Here is a 15,059-nt window from a genome sequence, read left to right as displayed (position 1 = left end):
ATGAATAAGTCATAATGACAAAAGTACAGCACAGGGAATATAATCAATGGTATTGTAATAGTGTTTTTTTTTTTTTAATTTTTATTTATTTATGATAGTCACAGAGAGAGAGAGAGGCAGAGACACAGGCAGAGGGAGAAGCAGGCTCCATGCACCGGGAGCCCGACGTGGGATTCGATCCCGGGTCTCCAGGATCGCGCCCTGGGCCAAAGGCAGGCGCCAAACCGCTGCGCCACCCAGGGATCCCAAGTGTTGAATGGTGACAGGCGGTAGCTACACTTGTAGCATAACATATAGACTTGTGGAATCACTATGTTGTATCTGAAACTAATGTAACATTATGTGTCAACCACAATTTTAAAAAAAGGAAGTGGGACTTCAAAAAATAAAAGAAACATTAGATATCTATGCCACAAGAAGATTGAAAAAATGCATATTTCCTGTACAGTTGGTGATCCTTTCCACGTGCTTTCTTTGGTAATGACTGATAAGATAGATAAGATACAATAGCAAACAAGAAGATGGCCAAAGCAACATCAGATAGTAACTCTCTTCAAAGAGCATGAAATCAGGATGCCTGGGTAGGCTCCACAGTTGAGCGTCAGCCTTCGGCTCAGGGCATGATCCTGGAGACCCAGGTTCAAGTCCCACAGCCCGCTTCTCCCTCCGCCTGTGTCTCGGCTTCTCTTTCTCTCTCTCTCTGTCTTCCATGAATAAATAAATAAATAATCTTAAAAAAAAAAAAGCATGAAATCTATGATGGCCTTGCAATAAAAGAGCTTAATATAAGTCAAGTTTGCTTGTTCCTATAAATCTTCTCACTGGAGGCAAAAAATAACATAGTCCCTAAAGGAATGAAATAGCAAATAATAATATCAGTAAAATATTTATGACTTTATTAATTACCTTATGTTACAAACAGTAATGTGTAACATTACTGACTATTCTAGGCTTATTGAATTTCAACGCTAACATGTGTAAATGTTAACTCTGTTTCTGGGATTATACTCTCACTGTGAATCTGAAGACCGGTTTGTTTAATTTAGGATCTGTATAGGTAGATTAAATTCCCACCCAGCCAAATTAATTCCCAAATTAATCTTGAATTAGGCAAGAAATAATTAACAAGTTCAACACCACCTTGCTTCCCTAATCACATTCTACCCAAACTGATTGGATTAATTACCTTTTCTTTGGTCTCTATAAGGATGACATGTGTACTTATATTCTCAATCAAAACATTTCCAACCTCTCTCCTCAGTCTACTCCTCAGCTTAGCCCCACATTCCATGCCTCTGTTCTAGCATTCCCTCCTGTAACTTTGTCTCAGCTACCATTCAGATGGTCCTGTGTTGCCTGCCATCACTTTTCTGGGTTCTCAAGTCCCCAGGGCTTGCCCACTAGAGAAAGGAATTCTTAGATAACAACAGCCTGACTGGTTCAAACTGCCCCTCTGTCCAGCTTTCCAGAATAACATTTTGACCATTGAAGATTGTATCTGAGGCTCTCTGAGACAAAGTTCAACTAACAGTGGACTTGGCTAAACACTGCTGGTCATGAGCCTGGTCCCCAGTACCAGTCCCATGTTGGATGATGGTTCTAGTGACAAATCCTAATCCTTCCTTCCTGTCATGAACTGAGAAATAAACAAAAGTCCTTCTCTGCTCCTACATTTTTAATTGGCTTCTCTATGAGGACTACTTTGAGTTTTGAGGTGTTTGATTTGGTCACTGAATGTATCACCTCTCCCTCCCTTCCCTCTCCTATCTCCCTCTTCCACTACTAGCAATGCAGGAGGGTGCTCTAGAATTTCTGAGAGAAATAAAAGTGTGCTTAAAAAAAGGGTTCCATTTTATATTCTTCTTAAATTCCTTTTTCATGTGCCATGAAACATAATCAACTCTTCTTTAGTTTGTAGTTCATGATGATGCCCCTAATATGCCTCTATGCCCCTACTCTCAGAGGTTGCAAAGTGAAAGCCACCTTCTTCTCTAACAGAGTTTCTAAACTCAAGAATCTTGTAGAAATATGGCAACTGATCCTCATTGTTTCCATATTTCTAACAGAGCACAGGGAATATATTTAAAGTGATTCCCCAAACAGTCCTGAATATCCTTTAGTTTCATTAAGTTGATTATAATGAGGATTTATGAGCTATATAATGTGCCTTTATTTTGGCTTAAATAAGTGGCACTGAATTCTCTTACACTTGACAAAGTAGAAGTGGGCATATTTCAGCCAAAAAAGGACCAACAGTTTAAAATCTTGTAGGAGCTACATAATTTCCAGGATTTTTTTTTAATGTTATAGAATACTTTTACAATTTTTTGGCCAGCTGGTCTTTTTTTTTTACTAAATATATGTATCTTTCTAAATATCAAAAGGTAGTTGAGCTTTGCATATAAAAGTTGTAATAGTAATAGCAATAGTAAGAATTTCTATGATCCCTACTAGCTACAGTAGTGTACTGAGCACTTCATGTACATTAACTCTTTATATTCTCTGAGTAAGTACTATGTAAGTAAATATGCACTAAGTATGAATGCTCCCTATTCTTAATTTAGAAAACTGAGCTGAAGAAAGGTTAAGAAACTTGACCAAGGCCAGCTAGTAAGTGGGAGAGCAGAAATGTAAAAACCTACCCCATCTTTCATGCCTGTGAAGATGTATACAACAGAATGCATTGCATTTGTATATGATGTTTTTGCCCTCTTGATAAATACTGAAACAGAGTTAGAATGCCTTCCAACTATCTTATAAGAAAGCATTGACACTAAATGTGGACTTTGCACCCTGTTTGGGGCGCATTGTTTTTTTTTACTCTGAACATTATTTGAATAAGAGCTTGCTAATAATCTGAGCAGTTACAACTTTAAAACTCTTTATGCACTCTTACACAGATCACCATTAACCTTGACATTCAACTTTTAAATTTCTCAAGTTCATGGTTGCATGAGTAATTTTCTTCGAGTTATGACAGCATTCATAAGCTCTTCTCTTTTCATTTTAGTACTTTGGCACTTTTGGAAACAAGTGGTAAGTTATGATGAATAGATTAGTACACATAGCATTTCTCTCTTCTCCTTTCCTGCTTTCCTACTTTCCCTGAAGAAATCACATTCTCTTGCAGTTTCTCCTTTTTCCCTTTCCATTTGCCTCATTTTTTTGCAATGAAATATATGTTTCTTTCCTCTCATCTTTGAATTTCCTTCCCTTTGTAATATCATGTGAGTTACTTGAAGGCTGATTGAGCCTGGATATCCTGGATAAACTTTTAATCATGGAAATTCTGATTATTTGATACTTCCATTTGTTTGGATTATAGAATACACCAGAGTTTATTTTACAGAACGGTCTTGGCAGTCTTGGCAGAAAATATACCTTGGAAATTATAGCTTTGCCATGCATCCATAAAGAAAGGTTATTTTATTTTAAATGTAAGTTCACATGCAATAACAAAGGCATTTTCTAAGGGCATTGCAGAAAGCATAGCTGACCATTGCTTCTAGCATCTTTAGAATCTGTCTCTTCCTAGTTGTGACTTGTATAATACATTTTATAAAGTAATGAATTATCCTTGCCCTAGGGTCAGAATTCTGACCTATTCCCTGCAACATGTCTACATGTAAAACATGTTTATCCTTGTATAATCAATGATCCTAGCCTAAGTGATAAATACCTGCTTGTTCTTCTGTGCATTTACTGATCCCTTTTCCTAAACCTTCAGGCTCTATCAAATCCTTCCCCTAAAATCCACATCTTATATTGTTACTATCTACTCTCCAGGATGACAATATTGAAATGAAGAAGAACAAGGTTCTAGCCACTTTAGCACCCTAAATCTTACGTTTTTTACCCTTTGAAGAAATTTTTCATAAAAAGTTAAATTTAAAAACTCACTGATGCTATTCATTAATATGTTTAGAATCTAAACAACTATTTCTTTTATAGGCAACATAATCCCAAGTGAATTACAAATGCAGACTTTATGACTCCAATTAAACTCTGGGCCACAATCCATTAAAAACAGATTACACACATTACATTAGATGTAAGAAAAAATAAACATGCCACATGATTTGAATGATCAAAATAAATGAGGAGTAACAATTTTAAATAATTTGTGTTGGTCTAAAATTTTTATCAACATAACCTAAAGTATTTTCTTGAAAATCATCAAAGGAAAAATATTTACACTTACTTTTCACATATTTATATATCATACTTTCTCTTACTGACTTCATTACTTCATTGTACCCCAAGAACGTCTTTGAAAGTATTTCCTAAGAGTGAGAGAAAAGTGATTCTATCTTTTACCCATAAAAATGTTAGGATTTGGGGCATCTGGGTAGCTCAGTTGGTTAAGTGTCTGCCTTCAGCTCGGGTCCTGATCCCAGCATCCTGGGATCCAGCCACGTGTCAGGTTCCCTGCTCACAGGGACTCTGCTTCTCCTTCTCCCTGCCTTCTGCTTGTGATCTCTCTCACTATCTCTCCCTCTCTCTCAAATAAATAAATAAAATCTTTAAAAAAAAATTAGGATTTTATTTTGTAAAAATCAAATCAAGTGACTAAAAATTAATTCTAAGCAAACTGAAATTTCAACATCATTGTGAAATGATGCTTAAGAGAGCAGATCTTAAGAATATGTCATCAAGGATTGTTAACACCCCAGTTTCCACACTTGAGAGACTCATTTATCACTAAAGTGTTTTCCTCAAAAATTTTTGATTCATCGGGTTACTATGAAAAGTAGTTTTTTGAATATTATGTTTACAAAGTTTAATTCTCCCTAATTCCCACTCCCATCTGTCAGCTCTCACTTTTCTGGTGAAAGATAAAGGGTTAAGAATTATGTCAGTCTGAATCCAGCATCTCGACGTAGGCAGGCGCACAATGAAACAAAAGGAAGCTGAAACAAAGCAAAATTAGGCTCAAACAAGAATACTTTGAAATACAGAGAAAGATATGAGAAAACAAGTAAAGAGAGTATTTCAAATAGGTGTTAAAAACCAATTCAAAGTACTTTGAAGCTATTATGTTAAAAAAAAAGGAAAAAAGTCATTTAGCAGAGGTATTCTAAGAATTTGAGGAGATTTTGATTCTTTGAGGAGAAGATAACATTGCTGATGGCAACATTTAAAAAAGAGACCAAAGGATATTCTCATCAGGAGGCCTATGAACACACATAGGCAACAACAATAATCCTTTGCCTTGGCTCCAGGCAGTAAAGGAGAAAGGCAAAGACATAAGAAAGAGATTGGGGGAAAGATATTGAATGGTTGGAAATAGTTTTTAAAAAAGTGATGCTTCAGAGAAGATCTTTAAACTCAGACTAGATTTACAATATGGAGGTTCATCTTACTTTGTCAGTGAATTTAGAATAAACCTGAACTACTCTGCACTGAACTACCTAGGTTTTCTCATCTAATCCATGTAAGGTTTCACAAAGTCACCAATGGCCTGGTAAAAGCTCTATCTGCGAAATGCTTGTGGTGCCACACTTGAGTAATGGTAGGCATCTTATTAAGGAAAGAGAGGCAAAGCACCTTATTCTCTATTACGATTTCTGCTACTTAATTTGCATCAGAAGTTGGAAATTCAGCATAAAAAAGCAAACACTGGGGTTGTTAACAATTTCACAAAAGCAAATGGATGTGTCATGGACAGCTAAGGCTTTTTGGATAAATCCACTCTCATGGAAAACCCTGAAAAAGAAAAGCATGTAAAATATGGGTGAAAGAAAATAACTTTTATAGAGGAAGGTAATAACTTTGTGACTTAGGAATTGCCTGAAGATCCTTTGTGTGTGCTTTTGGGTTCTAATTCTCTTGCAGTTTTCACCACTGAGCACCCAATTATTCTGATTTGTTTGTGGAAGGAAAGTGAATAAGCCTACTATGCCTTACCGCCTCCACTTCGGCAGGGTCGTACCAGACATTGATGTAAGGATGCTGTAAGGCGTCATCCACTGATATCCTTTTTGCAGGGTCAATCACTAGCATCTTTGACAATAAGTCCCTGGCTTGGCTGGCTGAAACAATGAAGGAGAGAAACAATTAGTAAAACTTTGACTTTGTCAGGAAAATTTGTTGGAGGGAGAGAAAATTAAGAAAACAAAGATAAACTACCACCTTCCTTCCAAACATTGGGCAACTTTACCAAGTGACTAGGAAAATGCAAAATGAAACAATGAAATGTTTTTTATTCACCAGATTGGAAAAAAAAGAAAAAGGTGTAACATTTACTCATACCAGGTAATTTCATTCATGTTGTTGTGAGTGTTAAATTGATAAATGTTTCTACAAGGCAAATTTGGACTATTAAAATTTTATTTATTTTTTTTGTTTTGTTTTTTAAAGATTTATTTATTTATTTATTCATGATAGACAGAGAGAGAGAGAGAGGAAGAGACACAGGAGGAGGGAGAAGCAGGCTCCATGCAGGGAGCCTGATGCGGGACTCGATCCCAGGACTCCAGGATCGCGCCCTGTGCCAAAGGCAGGCACCAAACCGCTGAGCCACCCAGGGATCCCAGGACTATTAAAATTTTAATGTGAATACTTTATGATCCAGCAGTTCCACTTTTGGTATACAGCCTATAGAAACAATTGTACATGTTCATGAAAAAAAAAAACCACAGAAAGGATGTTCACTATAGTGTTGGTTATGAAATAAAAAAAAATAAAATAAAGTCTAAATTTCTATCCAGAGGGCAAAAAAATAATTTAAAAAATGATCTATGGTACAACTATACCATGGAATTGTAGTTGGTAATTTAAAAGAATGAGATCTATATGTACTCACACGGACATGTTGTTAAGCAACAAAACAAAGTTGCAAGAATGATGCATAGATCATTATATCATTTGTATACATCTACCCCTTCTCACTAAAACAACAAATATTTCCCTCTCTTCCTATTAATGTATATAAACGATTAGAAAAAGACTGCAAGAATAATCAAGAAACAAAATAATAGTTACCTCTGAGGAGGGAAGAATATATATATTTTAATATATTTTATGTGTATTTTATACATATATATAAATGTGATAGAATGAAGTTTTAAAAAGGAAGCAGATAAAGTGGATATAGATTGCTCATTTTAAAAGCTTTTCTGAGATAGGACAAAAGGGATACTAGAGGGAGGCAAGAGGTTGGGGTGACTTTTTTTGAGGATTGAAAAGACAATGAGGGCTTTAATAGGAACAGAAGTTTCAAGGATAGAGAGGAGGGGACAGATTTGAAGAAAGAATTCACACATCTCAGTAACCATATTGATATAGTTCAATATATAAAATACTAAATATCTACTCTGTGTCAGGTAGTGCAAGGTGCCAGAGATCCCCAAAAAATTAAATGGTGATGATCAGTAAGTGTATTTATTTAATAACAATGCTAAAAGACACTCAGTTTTCAATCTCTACAAACATAAAACTTTAGACATAAAACAGAAAATGCATCTCCAAACTGATATGAAAATTTTATGGTGAAAATATTGTTTGTTCCATGACCCTCCTTTAATGGCCCAATAGGGCTATATTTATTCATTTCATTGATTCAGAGATCTTTCTGATTTTATACCCAGACACATACACCCACCTCCCAAAAATTCTCCCATCAAATCCCCTATGTTTTAAAAGCGGTGGGGGTTGGCCTGGGCTCCGAATCCATCGAGGCATGAACTACAGTAATACCAAAGAATCTAGTCTCTAAGGAACAGTGATCAATAGTATTTGAAGGGAACAAAATAAGGAGGAAGAAAAGTTTTCAATTCCTCCTTTCTCATTCTTTTATTTGCAAGTAAATGTCTTACACTCTTTTTAAATAACAACAAATTCTTCCCTCTTACTATTTGTGGAAGTCTTTATAATTTACCAATTATTATATTAAAATTATCATTAAATAATTATAAATATATAAACTAGCCTATCATTTGTAAAAATAATATAATCATGGAGATTGAAGTTGAATTAAAAAGCAAAAAATAAACTCAAGAAAGTCAGAATTATATTATGAAGCATGGTATGTTATTTAATAGCTTTTCTACAAGTGCTGTCGTTATCTCAAATAATTTGATTAGGGCTTTTAACATCCCCATACTGTTACACTACAAGTGTCTTCAGATAAAGAGATTACTTTTGCCTGACATGCCAATTAGCTTTATAAAGACACTAAGTTCTTCAAATCTCCATTTGGAATATATAGGCAGTGTTGATCTTTAAAAGCAGCAGTCTTAGGGCAGCCAGGGTGGCTCAGCGGTTTAGCCCTGCCATCAGCCCAGGGTGTGATCCTGGAGACTCGGGATCGGATCCCACGTCAGGCTCCCTGCATGGAGCCTGCCCCACCCCCCCTCTCTGTGTCTCTCATGAATAAATGGATAGAATCTTAAAAAAAAAAAAAAAAAAAAGCAGCCGTCTTAGTAATCATTTCATCTGTTGTCATTCAGAGTGTCAAGTCAACTGAAGGAAGCAACCCAATTGTGCAATGAAACTGTCAAGAACACAGGAACAGTTCTGTATACTTACAATCCACGACATATAAGACTGGGGATAAGACCCTGGAAAATGGCACCACATTTTAAGTTTCTCTGTCTCATTTAAGTCTGTATTTGCTATAAATTATGTCTGTAAGTTAAGTCTATAGTTAATTAATTATACACTGAATTTTTGGGGAAAAATTTCAAAAGCATGCATCCTTATTCTTTTTTTGATATATATCATTATATTTTAAATAATAATTATTACTTTTTAAAAAATGTCTAACAGCTACCGAGTATTTACTATGAGCCAGGCATTGTTTTAAGTGTTTGACAAAAATATTTAGTCAGTTAATTCTCTCAATGATCCTAAGGTAGACACTTCCTACTTTCATTTGTTAAAGGAGGTATAGATAGATCAGATGACTTGTCCAGGCTCACACAGATTTTCAGGGACAGCATTTGAGCTCAGGCAAGGAAAAAAACAAATTTGTTTCAAAATCAGGTTCCCTAAAATGTTCTAAATTAAAATAAGAAATAGAATATTATTTACAGTATATTTTACACATTGCCAAATTTATCCCTTGTCTCTAATCCTATGACTAAGGCATTATTATCTCAGTTTGTAGCTGAAGAAACTAAGATTTGTTACTGAAGTTATTTTTTTTAAAGATTTATTTATTTGTTCATGAAAGACAGAGAGAGAGAGAGACAGAGACAGAGACATAGGCAGAGGCAGAAGCAGGCTCTTTGCAGGGAGCCCAATATGGGACTCGATCCCAGGATCATGACCCGGGCCAAAGGCAGGTGCCCAACCACTGAGCCACCCAGGCATCCCACTGAAGTTCATAACTACAGACATAGTAGCAGAAAGAATTACTTATTGATGCAAATATTTCTATTGAATATAAAATGTGTAAGTAAATCTCACTGGTTACTCATAAGATGAAAAATCGGTAGTTAAACATTCCATAAAATATAAATAATAGAAAACTCAAACACCTGTGTCTCCAAGATTTTACAACAAAACACTGTGTTGAAATATTCTCCAGGTAATAAAAAGAATTAGAACAATTACTTCAATGTATATCACATTGGTCTTTTAGAGTTACACTGCAAAAGAATTTTAAGATTCCAAATAAGCCTCATGACATAGGTAACCCATGCCACTGTCACATCCTTTATTACTACCTCTCCCTCTGAATATCCACACAATTCCAAAATCCTTGACCACACGCTCTTAGTAAAACAAACAAACAAAACTTTAAAAAATACTCCTTAAATTATTGTAGTTCAAGTTAAAGAGAGGTATCTCTATCATTTGTTTAATCCACCACCCACGCAGTGCTTCTGAGATTGTTGCTGATGGTCATACCTTTGAGTTTATTGTGCTCAGAGTCCGCTGGGAAGAGGGAATCTGGGAAGAGCTTGGGGAAGGTGAGTCCTGCATACTTGGGCCGATTCTCCACATAATTTCTTACCGTAGGTTGCAATTTCTTCATAAATTCTGGACATGGTGTTCCTAGTTGTTCAATTACCTTGTTCCACTGGTCAATATCTGAGAATTGAATAGTTAAGGGCAAAAAAAAAAGTGTAGACCTACTAGGTCTTGCCTTTCACTAGTTGGGAGACTAACTGCTTCTCAAAATCCTGAAAAATCACCAACATAATTGGAGTTTAATAAGCAAAAAAGGACAAAAAGTAAGAAACCAGAATTGTCAGACAATGAATTCTCCTGGAATTTTAAATTCACTTGTGGCATAAATACAATTTTAGGGAACTAACATTACTTAACAAAGTAGGATATCATGAAATAGTTCTTGAGTTGTAAAGATGAAAAGGTATTTATTTAAATAACAAAAGAATTTCTTATATTGAGGTAAATTTCTATTCAGTCATGTGATTTAAATGAGAAAAAATATGATGCAAAATAATAATTTTTATCATAAAATTACCTCAATCACTTGTTTTCTAAAATGACTAATACATAAACATTTTATAAGATTCATTTACATTTTTAAAAATTCATTTTAAGAATTTTTTTCTTCCTTTCCCTAGGAAATAGGAAATTTCATAATCTGTTCATTTTGCTAATGCATTAAATATGGGATCAGTATCATTTTTGATAATAAAATAATTTATTCTTTACCAAATATTTAAAAAATTCTAGTTATAAAAGTAGATACACTTTCATACCTATTTTTATTACTACTGATAGTAATGCCCTGCATTCCTGAGTATTGCTTTCAGTGAAGTATGAGGATAAATATAGGATGTTCAGCTTAAGACAACAGATTTCCATCCAAGTGTATATATTTCAAAAGTATATTAATCATGGGGAATTGTACAGAAAATATTACATCTCTCTGAAAACTAATATTCCCAAAATTGAGGATCGATCTTTGACAGACATACTCACTGACTGACATTTTCTTTTTCATCTATCATTAACATTTGATACATCAGATCCCTGAGAATGATAAATATTACCTATGAAAACTCTGAAGAATCAACTGGAAGAAGCCGATTTCAAACAAATTTCCTTGCCTTGTGTCAACGAACGATAGAGGCCTTAGAAATTATTCTTAAATACAATAACACAGGCAGTGCTCTCTCTTACATTGTTTATTTTTCTACAACTCTATCCTTTAGTATTAATTAATTACATTTCTATAATTTGCAACAGTTCAGGGATCTAACCATAGTATTACTCAATTGAAATTTGTAAAATCTTTACCCCTAGTTATTCAGTGAGGTTGAACTAAAAAAGATCAGCAGTCCTGACAAAAGACAACATTAGCTGTATTTAACAAAAATAAATATATAATGTAGATAAAAGATTGAACAAAGATAATATCAAACTAATTTGCAAATCCTCTCTTATCTCCCTTATAACCTTGCTGAATAAAATTTAAATTATTACACATCCTCTCAATTATTAGGTTAAAAAATATATGATTGTGTAATATTAAAAATGAAGGGTGGGTATGAAAAAATGCAGAATATTCCTTTACAGAACAGTAGGAATAATTAAACAAGAACATGTTTCAATAAAAGTTTATTAAGTTACAATGTGCATGAGAATATAGCAGTAAGTCAAACTTCTTAGAAATAAAGAAACTAAAAGATAACAAAGGTTAGAATTAAAGGTTATTCTAAGACAAAAACTTATGTTAGAACTATGGACATAGGTAAGCTATAACTACTCATGTATAAGTAGAAAACACTAATTAAGGTTAAATCTCCATGCTTACACTGTAAATTATGAAAAGAGGTCTACTCTCTAATCCAGTTAGGTTTTCACACCCTACCAAGCCATCATTTAATCATTGATCATACTTCCTTAGAATTCTGAAGACCTGATGTCAAACAAAAAAAATAAAAATAAAAAAATAAGGGCAAAGAAACTGTCAGATTTTCCATAAAGGAGTCATTTAGCAAAGTTGGAAAATACTTCCAACACTCTATTGTATTCCACTGTTACAATTAGCTAAAGTTACAAAGTTATTCAGCAAAAAAATTGCCTGTAAAATAGTATTCTTAGGACAATTCCACGGTATTTTAAGAGAGTCAAATATTCTAAAAGTTGTTAAACAAAAACTGTCAAAATGTTTCATTTTCCAAACTATAATTAAAATCTATAGAGGCATTCAGTGTGCTTCCTACCTTAGATCATTTTTTAGATGAAGAGTACAATGGTCCTAGATATAATGGATTACAAAAAGGAGGAAAACAAGAATCTTTATTATTGTCAGTGTAGTATTTGAATATTCTAACTGCAAATATGTGGTATAGTTGTCTTTTAATCCATCTCAAGTTCTTTGTTCCTATAAACATGACTAATTATATTTAAGTATGAAGTGCTTGTTTTCCAGATGTTCACAGGATCTCAACATGAATGACTATGTTCAACTATTCATAGTTAACTACATGATTTTTCTTTATAATCATAATTAACCAAATATAAGCCATGATTGGAAGTCATATCTCCTGGCTCCAAGTCCAGTGCTTGTTCCAAGAATTCCAGCAAGAAAAAAAAAAAAAAAAAAAAGAATTCCAGCAAGAAAAGAGCAACTTTGGAATTGATGTGATAGAAATTGCTTTCATTTGACCATCAAATTGATAGCATGCTTGTCATGGGTCCTAAAGAATATTTCTGAAACTGAGTCCCTACTCTATTAGGTCAACATATTCACACATAAAATAATTAATTTTATTAATATTTTAAATAGATAATAAGGTGATATATTTTGTAAGAATTTTTAAATTATCAGATTTCCACAATGATCATATTTTTAAAAATACATAAAACATTAACTAGATTTTTATTATTATATGTTGAAAATATGATAAATATTTTTAAAAGAATGGCTAAAGTTATTTTGTAAAAGGATTTATTTGCTTTACAACACTCGTAAGTCATAATTTTTATGCTGAGTAGGATCTGAATATCTATCTACAGGTTGCAGCCTATACAGTTATCAAAAAGGTAGTATATTTATCTATGTACAAATATAAACAAAATATAAATATATATGATATATATTCTATACTTTTGATCTATTTTAGAAATTATCACACTTAATATAATTAAAAAGCATTTAATAAAAATAGAAACATGTCATCTAATAGAAATTATTTGACAATTTTCTCATCTAATTTTAAATTCATTACATAAAAAATAGTCATATTACCAAAGTTTGATTTTGATGACAAGATAATGTGCAAATAGTGACTATTTCTAGCATCTTCAACCAGGATGAATAAAACATAAAGGATGAATAAAACAAAGAAGTATGGATTGTAAAATTAAGTATCTGAAATCTTGAGATTGAAAAATATTCCAGTTAATTTTATCAATTAGCTAAGAATTTACATTTCTTATACTCCTTTTAGCTTAACTGCCTTGGTTTGGAAACTTTCTAAAACATATCACAAACTACCCTGAACATAATGTTCAAAACATCCTTGTCTTTCTCTGGGTATTTTGGATCATAATTACAAACCCAATTTATTCTATGCACATTTAAGCTTCCAGAAGCTACTAAATGGAACCATAAAGTTGTTTAATGGCCTCATTCTATTACGCTCTTTGAATAATTGTAACTTCTTTTTTATGTTTTTTCCATCATTGGTTACTTTTTTGTTATTATGAATATGGTTTCCAGAGTTGACATCTCTATGAATCCAGACTTACTTTATTCTCTCATAGTGAATATTTTCTGTAAAAAAATTCTCACATCTATTTGAAACTTAGAGAATACCAGTGTTTGTCTCTAAATTCTTAACTAAATTTTTTAAAGATAATTTTGCCCAAGAGACCTGTCTGTATAGAGTTCCAGGAGAGGCGATTCTATCTTGCAAGCCAACTAGGTGCCTTGGTACTGTATTGTGCCATTTGTTAGGTGTCATGATATAAACTGTGGCTCCCAAACTTGAATATTCATAAGATAGAGAACTTACAAAAATACAGGTCCCTCCCCACTCCCTGTTGATCTACAAGATTCTGAGTCCATAAGTCTTATATGATATTAAAAAATATCAATAGTAATTGCAATCCAGATGGTCCCTGGACTATGTTTTGAGATATATTAATGTAGAATATACTAAAAGTCTCTTGTGATTTACTGAGTCCAAGTTTAAGAACATAGTTCCAAACTATTTCAGTTCTATGACACAAGTTAGAATAGGGTCAATACATCAAAAGATTAACCCACATCTATTTGCTGTGGAAAACTTAGGGGTCAGTCACCTGGAAATACTTCAGTGAAAAACAAAGATCCTGATATTTATCCCTTTTCCTTGTGTCACTTTCCTGAAAAAATGATGGGGAATTACAGTAAGTGGCACACAGTGTTCCAGCAGAGGGAGAGGGGTTCTGACCATCATCATTTAGGGAAGGATGAAAATTATATATTGCTATCACTTGTGGGGTGCTGCTCATAAAAATTACAAAAGCTATTTAATTTAATATAAGGTTCAAAATATTTGATGATTTATTTCTATAATTACTCCACATTTCTCTATGATGAATTTGTTCTCAAAAGAACTCTTACTTCTGAGGACAATTTTAAAGATGAGGATAGAAATATATATATACATATATGACAGAGTTCTGGATCCAAATTTTTATGACTATGTCTTGAGCTCTTTTGTTACTTTAAAATTATTTTCACTCTTTTTATTTGAATGTTCATTTTCTCTCAAAAGTCCCCCTTAAACTCTATTAACATGAAATATAAGTGACTTAATGCACAATAGTAACTAACATTTATTTTCATTATAAACGAGCACAGGAAGAAGAAATATTATGAGCCAAAACACATTAAGGAACTCAAAGCTGACAATTTGAGTAAAGGCTATTTGGTCACTGACAGCAGATTATCGATGGAATACAATGGGACACAAAATATCCAAAGGCTAATATTCGAAGCATGATGTATATGGATCTCAGTACAATCCATTTTGTCTTATAAATCTATTCATTACTGTAACCTATATTTCCTTACAAAGCAAAAAATAGACATTTCACATATAAGCATATCTAATATATATTAATATGTTGTCCCAACAGTAGAA

General features: G+C 33.4%; 1 protein-coding gene across 9 annotated transcripts in view; it reads right to left on the bottom strand.

Moving 5' to 3' along the window:
• MAPK10 (mitogen-activated protein kinase 10) overlaps positions 1-15,059 on the bottom strand; it is a 305,461-nt gene that overhangs the window by 42,777 nt on the left and 247,625 nt on the right. For all 9 annotated transcript variants that reach the window (XM_038582223.1, XM_038582225.1, XM_038582221.1 and 6 more), the window contains 2 exons: positions 9,856-10,038; positions 5,908-6,032 (listed from right to left, as the gene is read on the bottom strand). In XM_038582223.1, the coding sequence (XP_038438151.1) occupies positions 5,908-6,032; positions 9,856-10,038 (308 nt within the window). The remainder of the gene's footprint in view (positions 1-5,907; positions 6,033-9,855; positions 10,039-15,059) is intronic.

This window comes from Canis lupus, chromosome 32, assembly GCF_011100685.1.
Source record: "Canis lupus familiaris isolate Mischka breed German Shepherd chromosome 32, alternate assembly UU_Cfam_GSD_1.0, whole genome shotgun sequence".
Lineage (NCBI taxonomy): Eukaryota > Metazoa > Chordata > Mammalia > Carnivora > Canidae > Canis > Canis lupus.
The sequence above is the reverse complement of the archived record's forward strand: the minus strand, read 5'-3'. Positions and strand labels throughout refer to the sequence as shown.